The 17,322-nt window shown below is 41.9% G+C and overlaps 1 protein-coding gene across 2 annotated transcripts in view; it reads right to left on the reverse strand.

The window, feature by feature from the left end:
• Positions 1-229: 229 nt before the first annotated feature.
• TMEM67 (transmembrane protein 67) overlaps positions 230-17,322 on the reverse strand; it is a 50,900-nt gene continuing 33,807 nt past the window's right edge. For both annotated transcript variants that reach the window (XM_055125474.1, XM_055125475.1), the window contains exons 21-28: positions 15,241-15,381; positions 11,295-11,375; positions 10,709-10,825; positions 8,177-8,293; positions 7,980-8,084; positions 6,958-7,060; positions 2,096-2,238; positions 230-788 (exon numbers count right to left, since the gene is read on the reverse strand). In XM_055125474.1, coding sequence (XP_054981449.1) covers positions 708-788; positions 2,096-2,238; positions 6,958-7,060; positions 7,980-8,084; positions 8,177-8,293; positions 10,709-10,825; positions 11,295-11,375; positions 15,241-15,381 — 888 coding nt within the window. In that variant the 3' untranslated portion in view covers positions 230-707. The remainder of the gene's footprint in view (positions 789-2,095; positions 2,239-6,957; positions 7,061-7,979; positions 8,085-8,176; positions 8,294-10,708; positions 10,826-11,294; positions 11,376-15,240; positions 15,382-17,322) is intronic.

The following is a 17,322-nucleotide window of genomic DNA, read 5'->3' on the forward strand; positions in this document are numbered from 1 at the left end:
TATTACATCACAATGTTTAATACAAATGGGGGGAAAACTTTCATAATAAAAACTTCCACTTTCACATACGGCCTCTGAATACGGGTAAATTACATCAGAGATGTGGCATGTCTATCTCCTACAGCAGGTGTACAAAGGGGCGAACACGCACCCCTTCACGCAATGTCCTGTAACTCAGTACCCAACAGTCCACGGCCAGAGTGAGCCAGCAAAAATACAACTTCAAATGTTCAGGAGCTTTGGAAATATTTTCAACATTTATTTTATATGAAATATATAAAAGAAGAAAACACTGAACTGGGAACTGGGCTTGAACTTGGAATTAGACAATTTTGACAATGTGAAAAAATAGACAATATCCATCATGAAATGATCAAGAGATATAAATAATGGCAACTGTTCTCAATATCCCTAAAGTATTTTTCTGTTGAAAGCAACACGTAGAATTCTTTAGCTCCTACGCCCATGCAATTTATGAGACATAAAATTAAACCACACAACAAGAAAATTGCATTTTCCATTCTAACACATTATATATTCATACACAAAAAATTATACAAAAGCTACAGTAGTTTATAAAAGCTACAAAAATAAATTGTAGATTTAAAAAACAATAAAAAAAATCCTTTTAGAAAACATGGCAAACTAACCTGAGAGTCATGACTCTTCTGCCATAATTATATTGCAGCTTTGAGCTACTGAACACGTTAGATCAGAAATCTTTGATCCACCAATGTTTTGGATGCCAGATTCTTCTGTCCTACTGTATTACGAATGAACCTAAAAATCTGGGGGGTAAGGCAACAATTAAGAATGAAAAGAGGATACATAGAACGATAATTAAATATACACATCAACTAAAATACCTAAATCAAACTGATCCTCTTGACTATTTTCCTGTGTTAGAGACCTAATAGACAAAATTGTGGCAGGGCTATTATCACCTAAATGCTATCAAAGCAGGGCTATTAGATCTTAAATAATATCAAAGCAGTGCATCTCCAATTTAGAATACATTTTTCTGGGGAATACAAATCTTATGTATTGTCGGGAGATTGTCAGGAAGGGGCTGAGAGCTAGGCCAGCTCGCGTAGGCCCCGGGTGGACCCCTAGGCCCCCTGGTCTCCCAAAGATGACCGGGGTAGTCCTGGTGGCCTCTCGCATCCACAAGAAAAATGCTTGGCAATGCAATGTTCTCTAGCTCCAAAAACTAAGAGAACACCAGAAGAATCTATCTGAAAGGAACAGAGTTTGTCTGTAAGTGTTAACGTTTAATTGACTCGCATGCTTCTTTGATGGATGTAGGCCACCACTATCAGTAGCTAATATCAATTTACTGTTACCTAATTTAGCAATGGGTGGGAGCGATTGCACAGCAGGTAGGGCGTTTGCCTTGCACTCGGCCAACCCGGGTTCGATTCCTCCGCCCCTCTCGGAGAGCCCGGCAAGCTACCAAGAGTATGTCGCTGGCACGGCAGAGCCTGGCAAGCTCCCCGTGGTATATTGGATATGCCAAAAACAGTAACAACAAGTCTCACATGGAGATGTTACTGGTGCCCGCTCCAGCAAATTGATGAGCAATGGGATGACAGTGATACAATGATGCTTCTTTGACATAGTGGGGGATATGTGGGTAACATTAATAATAGTATTTCAAAAACTCGGTTGTCATTTCTGGAAATCTCCATTTCAGACTCCACAGCCACCCACACATTATGTTTTTTAATCCAGGTGAGAGAACAGGTGCTAGTTGGGGGGCCATTTGGGGGCTGCCCTGGGGAGTCTGTCTTTGGCTGCAGGAGCAGAGGAGCAGAGGTGCAGCCCCATCTAGGAAGGAGCAGTTTAAGTGTCTCCCACCAGATTCCTCTCACACTTCCTCCAGGTGTTAGGCTCCCTCTGAGGCCCAAGTATTTCACTGACCTTAAGGAGAGGACAGAACAGGGTTCACTGAAATACGGCTTTGGGGGAGGGTGATCATTTCGGAATGACTCCAACCGAAAGTAAACACTATTACTCTATGCGGTAGAAACAAACATCAACTTTGAATATAAGTCTTTTAAAAGGAACCCAGAAAGGAAATTTTAATTTAATTTACCTCTTGTTGTAGGTATGTAAGGCAGGCCGCTAAAATAAAATTTTGGCAAGCTAAATCCACAACACAGAAGAATAGCAGATCAAAGATAAGAAGAATGGCTTCATTTCCATAATACAGAACGCTGCTGAATGAGTAATTTTCATCTGTAAAAGAGAATCAGAAGCTTAAAAAAAACCAGAATAAACCTGCAATAAATTTCTGACAAATGCATAATACTACACATATATTTAAAAAATAAACAAGGTTGTATTTTTTAAACATAAACTATTTTTGTTTATTTCTAACAGCCTTTTGCTGTGTACCTACCAATACCCACAGGGAATGGTCCATACCAGATTTTTTTTTTTTTTGGTGGGGAGGAGTGGTCACACCCAACGATGCTCAGGGGTTCCTCCTGGCTCTGCACTCAGGAATTACTCCTGGTGGTGCTGGATGCCGGGGGGGGGGGGGGGGGGGGTCAAATTCAGGTTGGCTCCCTACAAGGCAAACAGCCTCCCTGCTGTGCTGTCGCTCCAGCCTATACTATATATATATATATATATATATATATATATATATATATATATTTATAGTTATATAAAGGGTCTTACTGATTTAAACAGAGAGAACACTAAAATCCAGAAAGGGTGAACACACAAAAGAAGTAAATGGTTAAGATTTACTTAGATCAGACTTTTTAATTCAAAACGAACAACTGAACCCCTCTCCCGCAAACATAACACACACACACACACACACACACACACACACACACACACACACACACACACACGTGTGCTAGTCTTGGGTAATCTCACCCCTGCTCAGCAATAAGTGGCTGACTAACAGTGAGCTTTACTTTCTCCCCAGAGCCACCCAAAGCTTCTGGCATGCAGAGAAAGGACAGTGACGCAAACAGAGACAAGTTTTGGGGAGCTTTTTCAAATAGTTCACGGTGAGGACAGGATTTCCTTTGCTGAAAACAGACCACCTGCTATTTCTAGGAAGTTAGCATGCTAAATATGTTCCTCACATTTAAACCAAAACCAAAACTGATAAACTCAAATCATATTCGAATCTATGCTACAGATGGGCCACTTATATTTAGATTTCTTTAACATGTTTATTAGAATGGAAAAAAGTATAACCAGAAAGAGCAATGAGCAATGTAATAAGATCTAAGTATGAGTTTATGTATTAGGTATTCGCTAATAGTGCTAAACTTTCCAAAAATTAAATACATGTAGTAACTGAAAATTATTTTTAGTGAACACTTAACAAAGGTTTATGATGTATGGATAAAAGATATTTCAACAATATATGGATATTTAATGTCTTATTAATTACTTGTCAAATCATCCTTATGAAGGCAAGTAAACTATTTGGTATGAATTAGTTTTCAGAAAGTTTTAGAGGACATAAAATATGCCAAATACATCATTTGAAGAATATATGTGAATCTGGATGCATGCTATAGGCAATTTGTGTGCAGTTCTTTTTTTTAAAAAAAAAAGCTTACTTTCTAAGTTCATTTACATTTTAAGAAATTCAGCACATACAGTAAACCCTAAGAAAAAAACAAGGAAACATTTTCATTTCTTTCAGGAAGGAAAGAGACATAGGGCAGTTTTCTCTCCATCAGTTATGTTTATAAAGCAAAGAGAAAGGTTGTGTTATAACGGTAATTCTCACTATACAGCATTTAAATACATATACAAGTCTACCACTATTATTTCTATATTTAGTGTTTAGCATATTTATTATTTTGTAACTGTAATTACCAATATATTTCATTTAAGTTTTCAAAACTATATTAAATGAATTGTGTGTTTTTTTTTTTGTTTTTTTTGGGGGGGTTATACCTGGCAATGCTCAGGGATTACTCCTGGCTCATGCACTCATGCGGTACTCAGGGGACCATATAGGATGCTGGGAATCGAACCCAGGTTGGCTGCGTGCAAGGCAAATGCCCTACTTGCTGTTCTATCGCTCCAGCCCAAATAGTGTTTTTATATGGAATATACTTGCCATCATGAAGAATAGTTGAGTATATCATCATTTCAGCAAAAAATATGATTTCGTTTATTAATTTTAAGGTAGTAAAATTCAAAGGTCTAGTTCTTATAGACAAATTGAATACCTTTTGTCTAGTTGTTAATTTAATTGTGTTAATCTTTTAATGTGATGCATTCTTTACTTTCATTTTTGTGTGTTTACATTGTATGTGTTGAGGTTTTTTTGCACAGATTCTTGATTTGCAGCTGCCTGACAAGATTTTTCTGTTGTGATATAACCACCATTCTTATAAAGCATATGATGCGCAAAAAAAAAAAAAAAAACACTTTCCCCCAAGAGCCAGTCCTTCCAGTCAGGCCTTACTGGACATCTCCTCTAGCTATCCCAAGGCCCCCTCGAGACACAATGTGTTCAAAACAAAATCCCAAAGTGCTGCTCTCCCTCAGGGCGAAAATACTCCCACTGACCTCTCCGTGCACACAGCTGGCAATCTGGACGAGTTCCCACTGCCACTTGCCTTATCTTCTCTTCCTTAACATATCTGGAAATCCTTCTTGCCCCTCTGCTACTAACTGAACTTACATTCTCATCACCTCCAGTGAAAAGAAGACGATCCTCATACCTGCTCTATTTTTAGAAATTGTAACATCCTTTTGCTGTGTGTCTTCCTACGCCCTCGGGGACTGGTCCATGCCAGATTTTACGTATATATAGGTACATATATACACACACATATATGTATGTATGTATATATATACACACATATATGTAAAATAGTTATGTAAGGGTTATACTGATTGAACAGAGAGAACACTAAAATCCAGAAAGGATGAACACATAAGTAAATGGTAGATTTACTTAGATCAGACTTTATTCAAAACCAACAACTGAAACACACACACACACACACACACACACACACACTATAATTATTATTTTTTGTTTGGGGGCTACCCCCAGTGCTCAGGGCTGGCTCCTGGCAGGCTCTGGGAACCTCATGCAGTAACCAGGACAGAATCCAGGTTGGCGCATGCAAGGTAAGCACCTCAGCTGCTGTATTCTCTCTCAGGCCCCTAAGATCTAGACTCCGAGTAAACTGTCAGCCTGTGTCTCCTTAACTCAACTTGACGCTGTTGCCACAGTAATTCTCATTGCCAGATGCAGTTCTCTGATGGCATTAGTATTCATCAGCTGTGGTCTGGGGCTTGAACTCAGGGCCCTGAGCCTGCTGGGCCAGTGCTTTAAGTCCATGCGTCACATTCTAGGTTGGGCAGCTTATATATAAATATATATCACTGTAGCACCGTAGCGCTGTCATTCCACTGCTCATCGATTTGCTCAAGCGGGCACCAGTAACGTCTCCACTGTGAGACTTGCGTTACTGTTTTTGGCATATCGAATACACCACGGGGAGCTTGCCAGGCTCTGCCAGGTGGGTGGGATACTCTTGGTAGCTTGCCGGGCTCTCCGAGAGGGACAAAGAAATCATAAAAGAAACTATCGATAAAGCCCAGGAAGTGGAAGCTGAACTTACGAAGACACATCAAGAAGAGACAAATCAGTTACAGATATATATATATATATATACACACACACACACATACATATACATATGTTTATATATTTTTTTTTAGAGAATTTTAACAGTGTTGGGGCTGGAGCGATAGCACAGTGGGTAGGGCGTTTGCCTTGCACGCGGCTGACCCGGGTTTGATTCCCAGCATCCCATATGGTCCCCTGAGCACCGCCAGGGGTGGTTTCTGAGTGCGGAGCCAGGAGTGATCCCTGTGCATCGCCGGGTGTGACCCAAAAAGCAAAAAAAAAAACAAAAAAAACCGAATTTTAACAGTGTTAAGGCTGAGGAGAGAGTACAGGGTGTTTGACTTGCATGTTCCCAGCCCAAGTTTGATCCCCAATATCCCATGTAGTTCCCAGAACATGCCACAAGTGATTCCTGAATGTACAGCCAGGAGTAAGCCCTGAGCACTGCTGGGTGTAGCCCCAAAAGTAAAAACTAAAATAAATTAAAAAAAAATAATTTGAATAATGTTATTATTTTCTTCTTCTTTTCTTTTTTTAGGAAGTGGGGGTTTGGTCCACAAAACATTACTGAATGAATAACTTTCATCTGCAAAAATGGCAATATACAATATGAATCAGAAAATTTTTTTTGCTTTTTTTATTTTTTGGTCACATCCGGCGATACACAGGGGTTAGTCCTGGCTCTGCACTCAGGAATTACTCCTGGCAGTGCTCAGGGGACCATATGGGATGCTGGGATTCAAACCCGGGTTGGCCGCATGCAAGGCAAATGCCCTACCCGCTGTGCTATTACTCCAGCCCCATGAATCAGAAATTTTAAAATTGAATAGACCTATAATAAATTGTCTTTTTCTTAAGATACGAAACAGTAATCAAATCAAAACATTTAAAAAATGTACAGGGAAAACAGGGACTAGGAGGGCGGTGAATGGTTGGAATCTACCCCAGTGTGTGTGGGATGGAGGGTAGGTAAGATAGAGAAGGGACCAGGGTGACATTAATAGCTGGGAATGATCACGCTGGACAAGATCTGAGGGCTAAAAGTTAGTACACAATAATCTTTCAGTATTTGCACTGGAAAACCACAATGTCCAAAGGGTGGAGGGCGAGGGGGGTGGGGGCGGGGAGGAGGGTGAGGGAGGTGGCAGGAGAAGTGATGAAACAGGACACCGGTACTGGGAAATGTGCACTGGTGGAGGGATGGGTGTTGGAACACTATATGACTGAAACCCGATCAAGAACAGCTAAGTAAGGGTCTATCTCACAGAGATTTCAATAAATCGAAAAATAAAAAAAAAATTAAAATAATAAACTAAAAAGAATACCATTGTAAAAGATGCTTTTTTCCATTGGTTCCATGAATTCAATTCCAAGAATTCTTTCAAGAAGCAACTTATCTTTTATAAAGTAGTCCATTTCCTTATGAACCTAGTATAAAAAAAATTATTATTTTATCAGCACCACGCTCTTAAAAAATTATTATTTTAAAAACAGCAGTGAAACAAATACATCCCAATTAATATAAAATTAAGGGAGAGAATAAAAATAAATAGCACACACAAAAATTTGTTCTTCAAAAACAGTGAACTTACTATACTGGGTTTTACAACAAAATTCCCTTAGTAGTATTCCAGGTTAAATATATTAAAAAAAAATATATATATATATATATACATATATATATATATATATACAAAACAAGTAAGGTTCTTAGGGCACAATCAAAGAATAGCATAGTTCTATAATGAATTATACACTGATATTCTGATAACTGACTTTAAGACGCTAATGCATAATGTGAGGTAGTCAGACAATCTCATTAACCTAAAGGCACATAAATCTCATCTTAAATTTATGTAAACTTAATTCTGTTCCCTAAACTGCAGCATCAATTTTGATAGCCAAAGAGAAAAGCATGGCAGAGAGACAGCTCAGAGGGTCAGGCGCCTGCTGGCACCAGCGGGTTAGCCTGGCAGCGCCTGGGGTCATTCCTGCCCAGCGTCAGGAAGAGCCCCTGGGAACTGTGGGGCGTGGCCAAAGACTCCCCCGGAAGCATTCTTATCCCCTCAGTTGGCTGAAAAAAAAAATAACCTTTTAAAAGTTAACCTTTTGAAAGTTGTTTAAGAAGTTTAAATATAGGGGCCGGAGCGATAGCACAGCGGGTAGGGCGTTTGCCTTGCACGCGGCCGACCCGGGTTCGATCCCCGGCATCCCATATGGTCCCCCAAGCACCGCCAGGAGTAGTTCCTGAGTGCAAAGCCAGGAGTAACCCCTGAGCATCGCTGGGTGTGACCCAAAAAGAAAAAAAAAAAAAAGAAGTTTAAATATAAAATGCCAAGATACGTACGTGATCAATGAAAGAGCCCAGAAATTTATTCATGGTGTGATATGCCTTTATGCTCTGCTCAAATGTGTTTGTCGATGAGCTCAGTAGTCGGGCAGGGCCATTTTTCTAACAGAAAAGACAAAAGTAAATGCAACACGTCACAGTCTCAGATTCGAGTGACATGAAGTACTGGCCAAGTAAACCTGCACTGTACATACCCTTGTCAGTGTCTCGTGAATCCTGTCGTAGTGTTGTCTCATCTGGCTAGAAATTGCAATCTGGAACGTCTGCCCGTCTGTGTTCGGGACCAAACCTCTTTGGCTACACAAATTTTCCTGAAAAGTGAAAATGTTATGATTAAAACTATAACATTTACTGCAAACCATAATGCCTAAAATGAAGAGAGAGAGAGAGAAAGAAAGAAAGAGAGAAAGAAAGAAAGAAAGAAAGAAAGAAAGAAAGAAAGAAAGAAAGAAAGAAAGAAAGAAAGAAAGAAAGAAAGAATGAAAGAAAGAAAGAAAGAAAGAAAGAATGAGAAGGAAAGAGAGAGAGAGAAAGAAAGAGAGAGAGAGAGAAGAGAGGTGCCCGCCACAGAGGCAGGCCGGGGTGGGGGCTGGCTTGAAGGGGCGGGAGGGACACTGGGGACACAGGTGCTGGGAAATGTACAGGGGTGGAGGGATGGGTGCTGGAACAGTATGACTGAAACACAAACAGGAACAGTTTTCTACCACAGGATTCAATAAAAAATAATAATAATAAATTTTCTAAAAAGCGTAACCTTTTGGGGGCCGGAGCGGTAGCACAGTGCACAACGCACTTGCCTTGTGTACAGCCAATCCTGGCTCGTCCCCGGCACCACGAGGGTCCCGCACCAGGACTGTCCAATGTCCTGTGCAGAGTCAGGAGTAAGCCCCCAGCACCGCCAGTGTGGGGTTCCCCTCCCCCCACCCCCACACCAAATAAGTAACATTTTTAGCTATTTCAAAAAGAAAATTGAACACTTTCATTTCGTATCACATATTTCAATAATTAGAATTCCACCAACACTTTCCTGGCTCTACGTGTGAGACAAAGATTCCCCAAGGTTCCCACGCTGCCCTCTAAGCAACACGGATGTCTGTGTCTTGTGGGTCTGTCGGCTGGCTGGAAACTAAGACCCGAGCTGAGGCCACCGGGCCACACCCATGCTCTCGCCCTGATGGCTACCCCCGATCCCGCCTCAAGATCTGTTGAACGCTGAGGTCTAATGAGTTGGCACCAGCGCCTGAGTCTGAGGGTTCGCTCCTGACTGCACGCCGGGCTCATTCCTGACAGGGCTTCGGAGTAAATCCAGGAGGGCTGCACGGAAGACAAGCATCTTACCCGCTGTCCTCTCTCTCCAGACTGCTGACGTGTGTTCTGCCACCACCCAACCCGTTCGTGTCACAAGACTGCTCTGCTGGGGACACTGGGTTCTCTGTTCTGGGGGGTCACCTTCATGACTGGTCTGGCTATTTGCTTCCTGTACTGCTGTTTCGGCTGTTCTTCAGTGCTCCTGTGCTTCCTGGAAAATGGTTAGCTCTCGAGGCCTGATTACATTCAGCACCAGAGTTGGGCAAGAATGTTGTCTGAACAGCCGAACAAAGTCAGTTCATACTGTCCATCTGTTAGTCATCAAGATCAGACTGTCTTGCTCCTCAGATGGACAGACACATTTTTTTTCCTGCTATTTGGATCACACCCAGCGATGCACAGGGGTTACTCCTGGCTCTGTACTCAGGAATCACTCCTGGTGGTGCTTGGGGGAACATATGGGATGCTGGGAATTGAACCCGGGTTGGCTGTGTGCAAGGCAAATTCCCTATCCGCTGTGCTATCGCCCCAGCTGCCAGACACATATTTTTATCCCCTAAGTTCCTAAGTTTCCATCTTGCTTGTCATATAAGAAGTACCTGTACTTCTAACCTCTCTTTTTCTCTGGACCCTGGTCCTGTGTCTCGATGCTAAGAGCTGCTCTCAGTGTCACATGTTTAACATACACCAAGTCCAGGAAGGGCAAGCACCAGGCTCTCTGGGAAGGCTCTTGAAGGTCACCACGCAGACCCCAGAGAGGGATGTTACTGGACCAAGTTACTTCAAACTACTGCCCAGTCTGGATCGTATGGAGACAGGACGCCCTTTTTTGCCTGGCCTATGACCATAAAATTCTTCTAACTTACTTTCCCAGTAAGCCTGAGAAGTAAGACGGGTTTTTCTGAGGACAAGAAGTCCACCATATTTTCATGTTAGGATGTGAATAAACTCTTACTTTACCCACAACCTTTTCTCTTAAGTGACTGGCCTTCAATTGGTAAACATCCAAACTGAGGTCTGTTACAAATTTTTCCCATGCTTATGTGAAACAAGATTGAGCAAGTGTGTACAGATTATGACAACATCTCCTCATTCTACTGTTCCTTATCAAAGGTCACTTAATTGTCTTAGCATCCATGGATGATGTCACCTCTATGCATTAGTCCATTTGTCACTATAGTATCCTGGTTTTCAAGAATTCCTTACAATAAGGAAGAACTTTCCCCATTTTTTTATCGTTGTTGTTATTCTGAAATACAGTTTATGTAGAAACTACAAAATTAACTTTGATTATTTACATTCACCAATGTTCAAAGTAATGAGGATTAAAAAATATATATATGATATAATGATATGTATGTCATTATTAATCTTGAGTAAAGAAAACCTCCGAAATAAAAGACATGAAGTAGTCATACCGCTTCTCTCTTAAGATTCATATTCATTTCTTCCATATTTGTATCCGAGTGCCCATGGACTGATCTACCATGAATATAATATCCAAAACATTTGTGGGATAATAGAAACACTGATATCTGTGAAAAAAGAAGGAAAAATATTAATGAGCAACACATATGGAAAGCAATGGAAATGAAGTTCTCTTAAAACTGTTCCCTTTCAAAATAATGAGGTTTAAATTCTTGGAAAATATGTAAAAAGAGATAATAAGGTAATAAAGAATAATGAGTTGATGGAAAAGATACAGAAGATATTTTCCAGGAAAGACACAGAGTTGATATATGAAAACTTTACAGAGCAGTGCAATGAGTGAACTATTTGGAGGCATAAGGAATTTGTAATTAAACTGCAAATGAAGAAAAAAACTAAAGCACTTAAATATTAACCTGTAGCTCATTATAACAATTTATCTCTGAGGTTAACAACCAGTGTAAATTAGAGTAAAAATCCAATCATACCAAATCACTTTTAAAGCCTCTTTTAATGTACTCATGACCTTTAAAAAGGAAAAAATGAAAGTTGCAAGCTTAAGTCAAAATTACTTACATTGCTCATACTGCATAAATCAACAAACTGTCGAATTTTATCTTCTATAAATCTCTCATAAAAGACAGCAAAGAACACGATCTGAAACATTAAGCCAAGTTCATTGTTATTAACTTTTAGAATTTAATTTTCTTTTATAGTCACAATATAATAATTAAAAAAAAAAGAGTTCCAACCAAATAATACGGTAGCTTATAATGTTTCCCGTGGGACAAAAATCTTAACATGTCATTTTTTATCCTTTTGCCAAAGAAGTGATTTTTGTACATGTTTACATTCACTGAGGGAGTATTTTAAAATTTAAAATATCTAGGGAAAACCAACAATGAATGGCCAGCCTTATGTCTGATTCTCCTTAACTGCAAAGTCACTGGAACAGTTGCTTTCCAAATTAACCTTCTTTTATGAGTAGCACATAAAAAGCACTTGAAGGATATTTCAACTGCAGATTATGTGCAAGATATTCAAATGGTTATGATTTCAATTGTTGCCTCAGACAATAACTCTAGAAAGAAAAATTTTACAAATCAAAAAGCTTTTTCACAGACGTCTTTTAAGATCTGCTCAGGAAAAAGATAACACTTCCTAAGCAGGCGTTTCGAGCGGTCCTCGTGAGGCCCACTGTCCCCGACGCTGACTCTGTCATCTCTTCGATGCCCTCACAGCACTGAAAAATGTGTACCTCATTTTTGTGACGGCAACTGGGAGCTGAGCACAGTGTACAGGACGTGGACACATTCTGACACATGAACGCACACACAGTACGTGATGGCTGGGACACTTTCCTACACACTCTCCGTGCAAAACTACAACCACAACTCAGCTACTCGACACGAGAAACAGTGACATCCAAATCAAAAACTTGGGACTGGAGCGATAGCACAACAGGCAGGGCGCTTGCCTTGCACGCAGCTGACCTGGGTTTGATCTCCAGCATCCCATATGGTCCCCCGAGCACCGCCAGGAGTAATTCCTAAGTAATTCCTGAGTGCAAAGCCAGGAGTAACCCCTGAGTATCACCAGGTGTGACCCAAAAAGAAAAACAAAATTGAAAACTTAAAGGTGACCCATTGAGAGCTGAAAATCCCCGACGTAAGTAAACTAAGAGAACCAAGAAGAGTTTGTGCAGATAAACCTACACGACTCTACCGGGTTGGAAAAAACTGCAAGGACATCTGAAGAACAGACACCAATGCAGCCTCATGATACTGAGTAATATCGCCATTGCCCTGCTGGGGCGAGGGGCCAAGGAGACGAGCTGGGGGCGCCCGGTCAGCGGTGGCCTCAGGAAGCCTCTCCCCTGCCTAACAGGCCCTGCTGCTGGATGCACCCTGCATCCCGCTGAGATACGCCAGCTACGGGGGACTGCGTGTGACACAAGCACGGCCGAGGAGATGCCGATCAGTGTCTGAAAAGGACCTCGGGATGGGAAGCCCGAGTTCTCTCCCCCAGTCCCCTCAGTCACCCCGTGGACCCCGACGGGCCCAGCGGCCCTGCACTTCCTGCCACAACTCTGTTCTCTCACGGGCGAGAGCAAGGAGAGTTTTATTCCAGATGCTGCCACTTGGGGTTGTTTCTTCACTCTGTCGCTCCTGAAAGGCTTCCAGTGACACTTGTTTCAGTTCTCTAGACCCAATGGAGTCTGATCTATTTGCAGAGACTGCACAGAATAGTTTTATCATATTGGTGACAAATATTAATCTCCCAACTCTTTCGATCCTACTTTGTTTCAAGGCTGAATTCTTGCTTCTCTTTTCCAATGATCAAATCAGTGCTAAGTCTGATCAAGTCTCTACAGTTTCCAAGTCAATGGGAATCAGGAGTGTATTCTTGCTCCCGACACGCGTGGCAGAGCATGTGCCTTCCGTGAGTGAGTCCCTGAGGCGCGAGTCCCCAGCACGACCTGACACGCAGAGTGTCATCCTCAGTGTCACAGAGGAGGATGTGACTGCGGGCAAGCGCTGTATTCAAGTGTGCCAGCAATGTGACCCCGCGCAGGCCCTAGGCACCTGAGTGACAATAGAACAACCCACGGAAGGGAAACAGGGAAAGCACAGACTAAGAAGTAACAGCCTTGACTCAACTCACAGAACCCGCCCAGAGGGAATTCCAAGGGAAGGCCCAGAGACCTTTAGAAACAGGCTGCTTTAGGTGGAAAATTGCTCGCTGAGTTTTATGAAGTTTGACCAAGTCTTTTTCCTTTGTTTCTTTTTCGGTCACACCCGGTGATGCACAGGGGTTACTCCTGGCTCTGCACTCAGGAATTACTCCTGGCGGTGCTCGGGGGACCATATGGGATGCTGGGAATCGAACCTGGGTCGGCTATGTGCAAGGCAAACACCCTCCCCACTGTACTATCGCTCCAGCCCCTGACCAAGTCTTTCAAGGTTTGATCTTCACTGACTGACTTAACAGAGTGAACGGGGGACCCGACCGAAGGGCTCTTTCTATTCTTCACGTCTGGAGGCAAGAGCATAAAGATCAGGTGTTAGGGTTTGTCCCCCTCTGCAGAAGGTTGCCTTCTCTCGTGACAAGGAAGAGCAGAGTGGGTAGTAGAGCTAATTATTTTTTCTCCTTCCTTTTCGTTCCTTTTTTCTTTAAACCCTGACAATATCAGGACTGGAGAGCTGGTACAGTAAGTGTGCACTCGCCTTGCAGGTGGCCAGCCCAGGTTCAAGCCCAGCATCACATATGGTCCCCCAAGCACTCCAGGAGTGATTCCTCAGTGCAGAGCCAGGAGAAACCCTGGGCACTGCTGGGCATGACTCCCGACCCCCCTCCCCAAAAAACAAAAAAGGACAGAGAGAAGAAAAAGGAATTAAATATAGGACAAAATTACCCTGCTGGCACCAAGGTACCTGAAGTTAAGATTTAAAATAATTTATTTTTACTTCCCATTATTTAAGTAAATATTGCTAATAAAATTTCCAAAAAAAGTACTGTCCGATAGAAAGATTGCACTCATCTGTGGAATATAGAACAACAGAGTAGGAGACTAACACCCAAGAATAGTAGTATATAATACCAGGATGTTGGCTCCATAGCTTGGAAGCTGGCCTCACACGCTGGGGGAAAGTCATCCCAGATAGAGAGGGGAACACCAAGTAATATGTGATTGGAGATGCTGCGCGGGAAGGGAGATGCGTGCTGAAAGTAGACTAGAGACTGAACAGAATGACCACTCAATACCCCCATTTGGAACCACAACACCCAAAAGGAAAGAGAGATATCAAATTGGAATGCCCCCCCCCCCTACAGAGTCGCAGTGGGGTGGGGGGATGGGACTGGGGTGGGTGGGAGGGACACTGGGTTCATGGGTGGTGGAAAATGGACACTGGTGGAGGGATGGGCTCTTAAACATTGCATGAAGGAAAAACAAGCACGAAAATGTGTGATCTGTAACTGTACCCTCAGTGTGACTCACTAATTAAAAAATAAATAAAATTTAAAAAAGTATTGTCAATTTGATGAGAATGTATTCTATGTAAGTATATAAGTCACAGTTGAAAAAAGAAAATATTAAATATTATCAATAATAATAGCTCATTCCATGACTAAAAGCTTCAGACTCTAAAAGACTCTTCAAAAATCCACTGTTAATAAGATCATGAATACTGAAATCAAATTCAGTTCTGTAATCACTTAACTGCATGATTTTAAACAACTTAATGTTTTTGTACCTCAGTGTCTTTATAACATGAAAACAACAGAACCAAAAGGAGTCAAAGTGCTACTAAAAAGATCAGGGTTATAAGTTATAAGTTATAAAAATTAATGCACTTATAGACTACATAAGCTATCCTAGTACCTATGAACTATAGTTATTGTTCTTGTCACCTGCAGGCAATAGACCCCAGAATACAGTCGATATTTGACATGATGCATTATAAACAGAATTACAAATATAGAGAGACAAGACAGCTTAAAAGTAAAAATCTCCTGTTACTTGTAAAACGCCAATGGTGAGCCACAGGGCAGTTGACACGGCATATCTCAAAATGCGGCTGTAGGGAGCAATGTAGCCGTCGGGGCTTCTGGAAAGGCTAGACGATGAGTCCATCAGTGCCAAGTTCTTGAACCCCACAACCTGAAATAGAAAGGGAAAGGGAATTATAGGAACGGACTTAGAGTTTGAAAATCTCTCTGGTCTGAAAACAAGACATTTCCTCCCTACTCCACACCTTGAAAAATAAGAACACTGACATGTGACAAAGTAGTGCATCTAAATTCCGATAATTATCTAGTATCTAATTGCAAAATGTACTAATAAAAAATGCTTTGCTCATTTCTCATTAATTTGAAATTTTTGTACAACCGCACTATAAGACATACTAACAAAGCTTCAAAAGAGTAAGATTTTCTTTAGTAGACCAGTATTTCATGAGTTTTAAACATAAGCTAGATACTACACAAAATATATTTTATACTTGAAAGCAGATGTTTTAAAACATATTTTTGAGGAGGGGAAGCCATGATGAAGCTTGGTCTATAAATCATACTTTCCTCTATGCCTTTCACCCTTGAAGAATAAAAGTTCTGCAAGTTTCATAGTACAGAAATTTTGGGCCAGTGCAATAATACAGTGGGGAGGGCGTTTGCCTTGCATATGGTGGACCCGGGTTCGATCCCCAGGACCCCTATAGTTCCCCCCAAGTCCTGACAGGAGTGATCTCTAAGAACAGAGCAGGTGTAAGTCCTGAGCACTGCTGGGTATGGCCCCTAAACAAAGCAAAGCAAAACAAAGAAACAGAAAGCTATAGTAAGTCTTTGTAGTAAGGAAGTGTAAATACCATTAAATCCAGTGATCCTCAAATTTATCTATAAAATAGCATTTCATGCATGGGACTCAAACTACAGTAATTAATGACCTAGGGTCATTGGCGAAGGGGGCGACTGAAGGTGGTAACATTGTATGTCTGAAACTCTACTGTAAACAACTTTATAAATCAAGGTATCTTCAAATATCTATCTATCTATCTATCTATCTATCTATCCAATATATACATATGTACATATACATATATTGCTGGAGCAACAGCACAGTGGGTAGGGTGTTTGCCGTGCATGCAGCCAACCTGGGTTCGATTCCTCTGCCCCTCTCGGAGAGCCCGGCAAGCTACCAAGAGTATCTCGCCTGCATGGCAGAGCCTGGGAAGCTACCCGTGGTGTATTCTATATGCCAAAAACAGTAACAAGTCTCACAATGGAGACTTGCTGGTGCCCGCTCGAGCAAATTAATGAACAACAGGATGACACTGATGATAGTGATACAGTGATGATACATGTGTGTGTGTGTGTATATATATATATACACACACACATATATATATGTATGTATGTATGTATGTATCTTTCTCCACTTCCCCTTGCTCTGAGCTTCCCGATGGGGTGAGGCTATCCCACTTGGATTCGGTGCCTGCACGGGCTGGCTGTTTGTCACTGTCAATGGTTGTTCAGTCATTGTATGACTGAAACTCAATCAGTGAAAGCTTTGCAACTCGACCTTATGGTGATCCAATTAAAAAAAAAAAGAGCTGGGCTCACTTTGGAAGCACTGAGCCCTTCTTCAGGGGGAGGCAAGGCATAGTCTGCCAGGGGCTCTGACTATAAACGTTTGAAAGTCATCCTTACCTAGGGTAAGCAAAGTTTTAAAAAGCAGAAAAAAGCGGGGCTGGAGAGGACGGTACCTGGCTTGTGTCCTATCTCCAGCAGCCCCCACGGCCCCCTGAGCCCCGTCAGGAGCTCCTGAGTGCAGTGCAGAACCAGGAGTAAGCCCTGAGCACTGCCGAGTGGGGCCCAAAACCAAACAGAGAAACAAGTAAGCATGAAATAGAGGGGCAGAAGTGATAGCACAGCGGGTAGGGCGTTTGCCTTGCACGAGGCCGACCTGGGTTCGATTCCCAGCATCCCATATGGTCCCCTGAGCACCGCCAGGGGTGATTCCTGAGTGCAGAGCCAGGAGTAACCCCTGTGCATCGCTGGGTGTGACCCAAAAAGCAAAAAAAAAAAAGCATGAAATAGAAAGGTG

This window comes from Sorex araneus, chromosome 2 (genome assembly GCF_027595985.1).
Source record: "Sorex araneus isolate mSorAra2 chromosome 2, mSorAra2.pri, whole genome shotgun sequence".
In the NCBI taxonomy this organism is placed as follows: domain Eukaryota; kingdom Metazoa; phylum Chordata; class Mammalia; order Eulipotyphla; family Soricidae; genus Sorex; species Sorex araneus.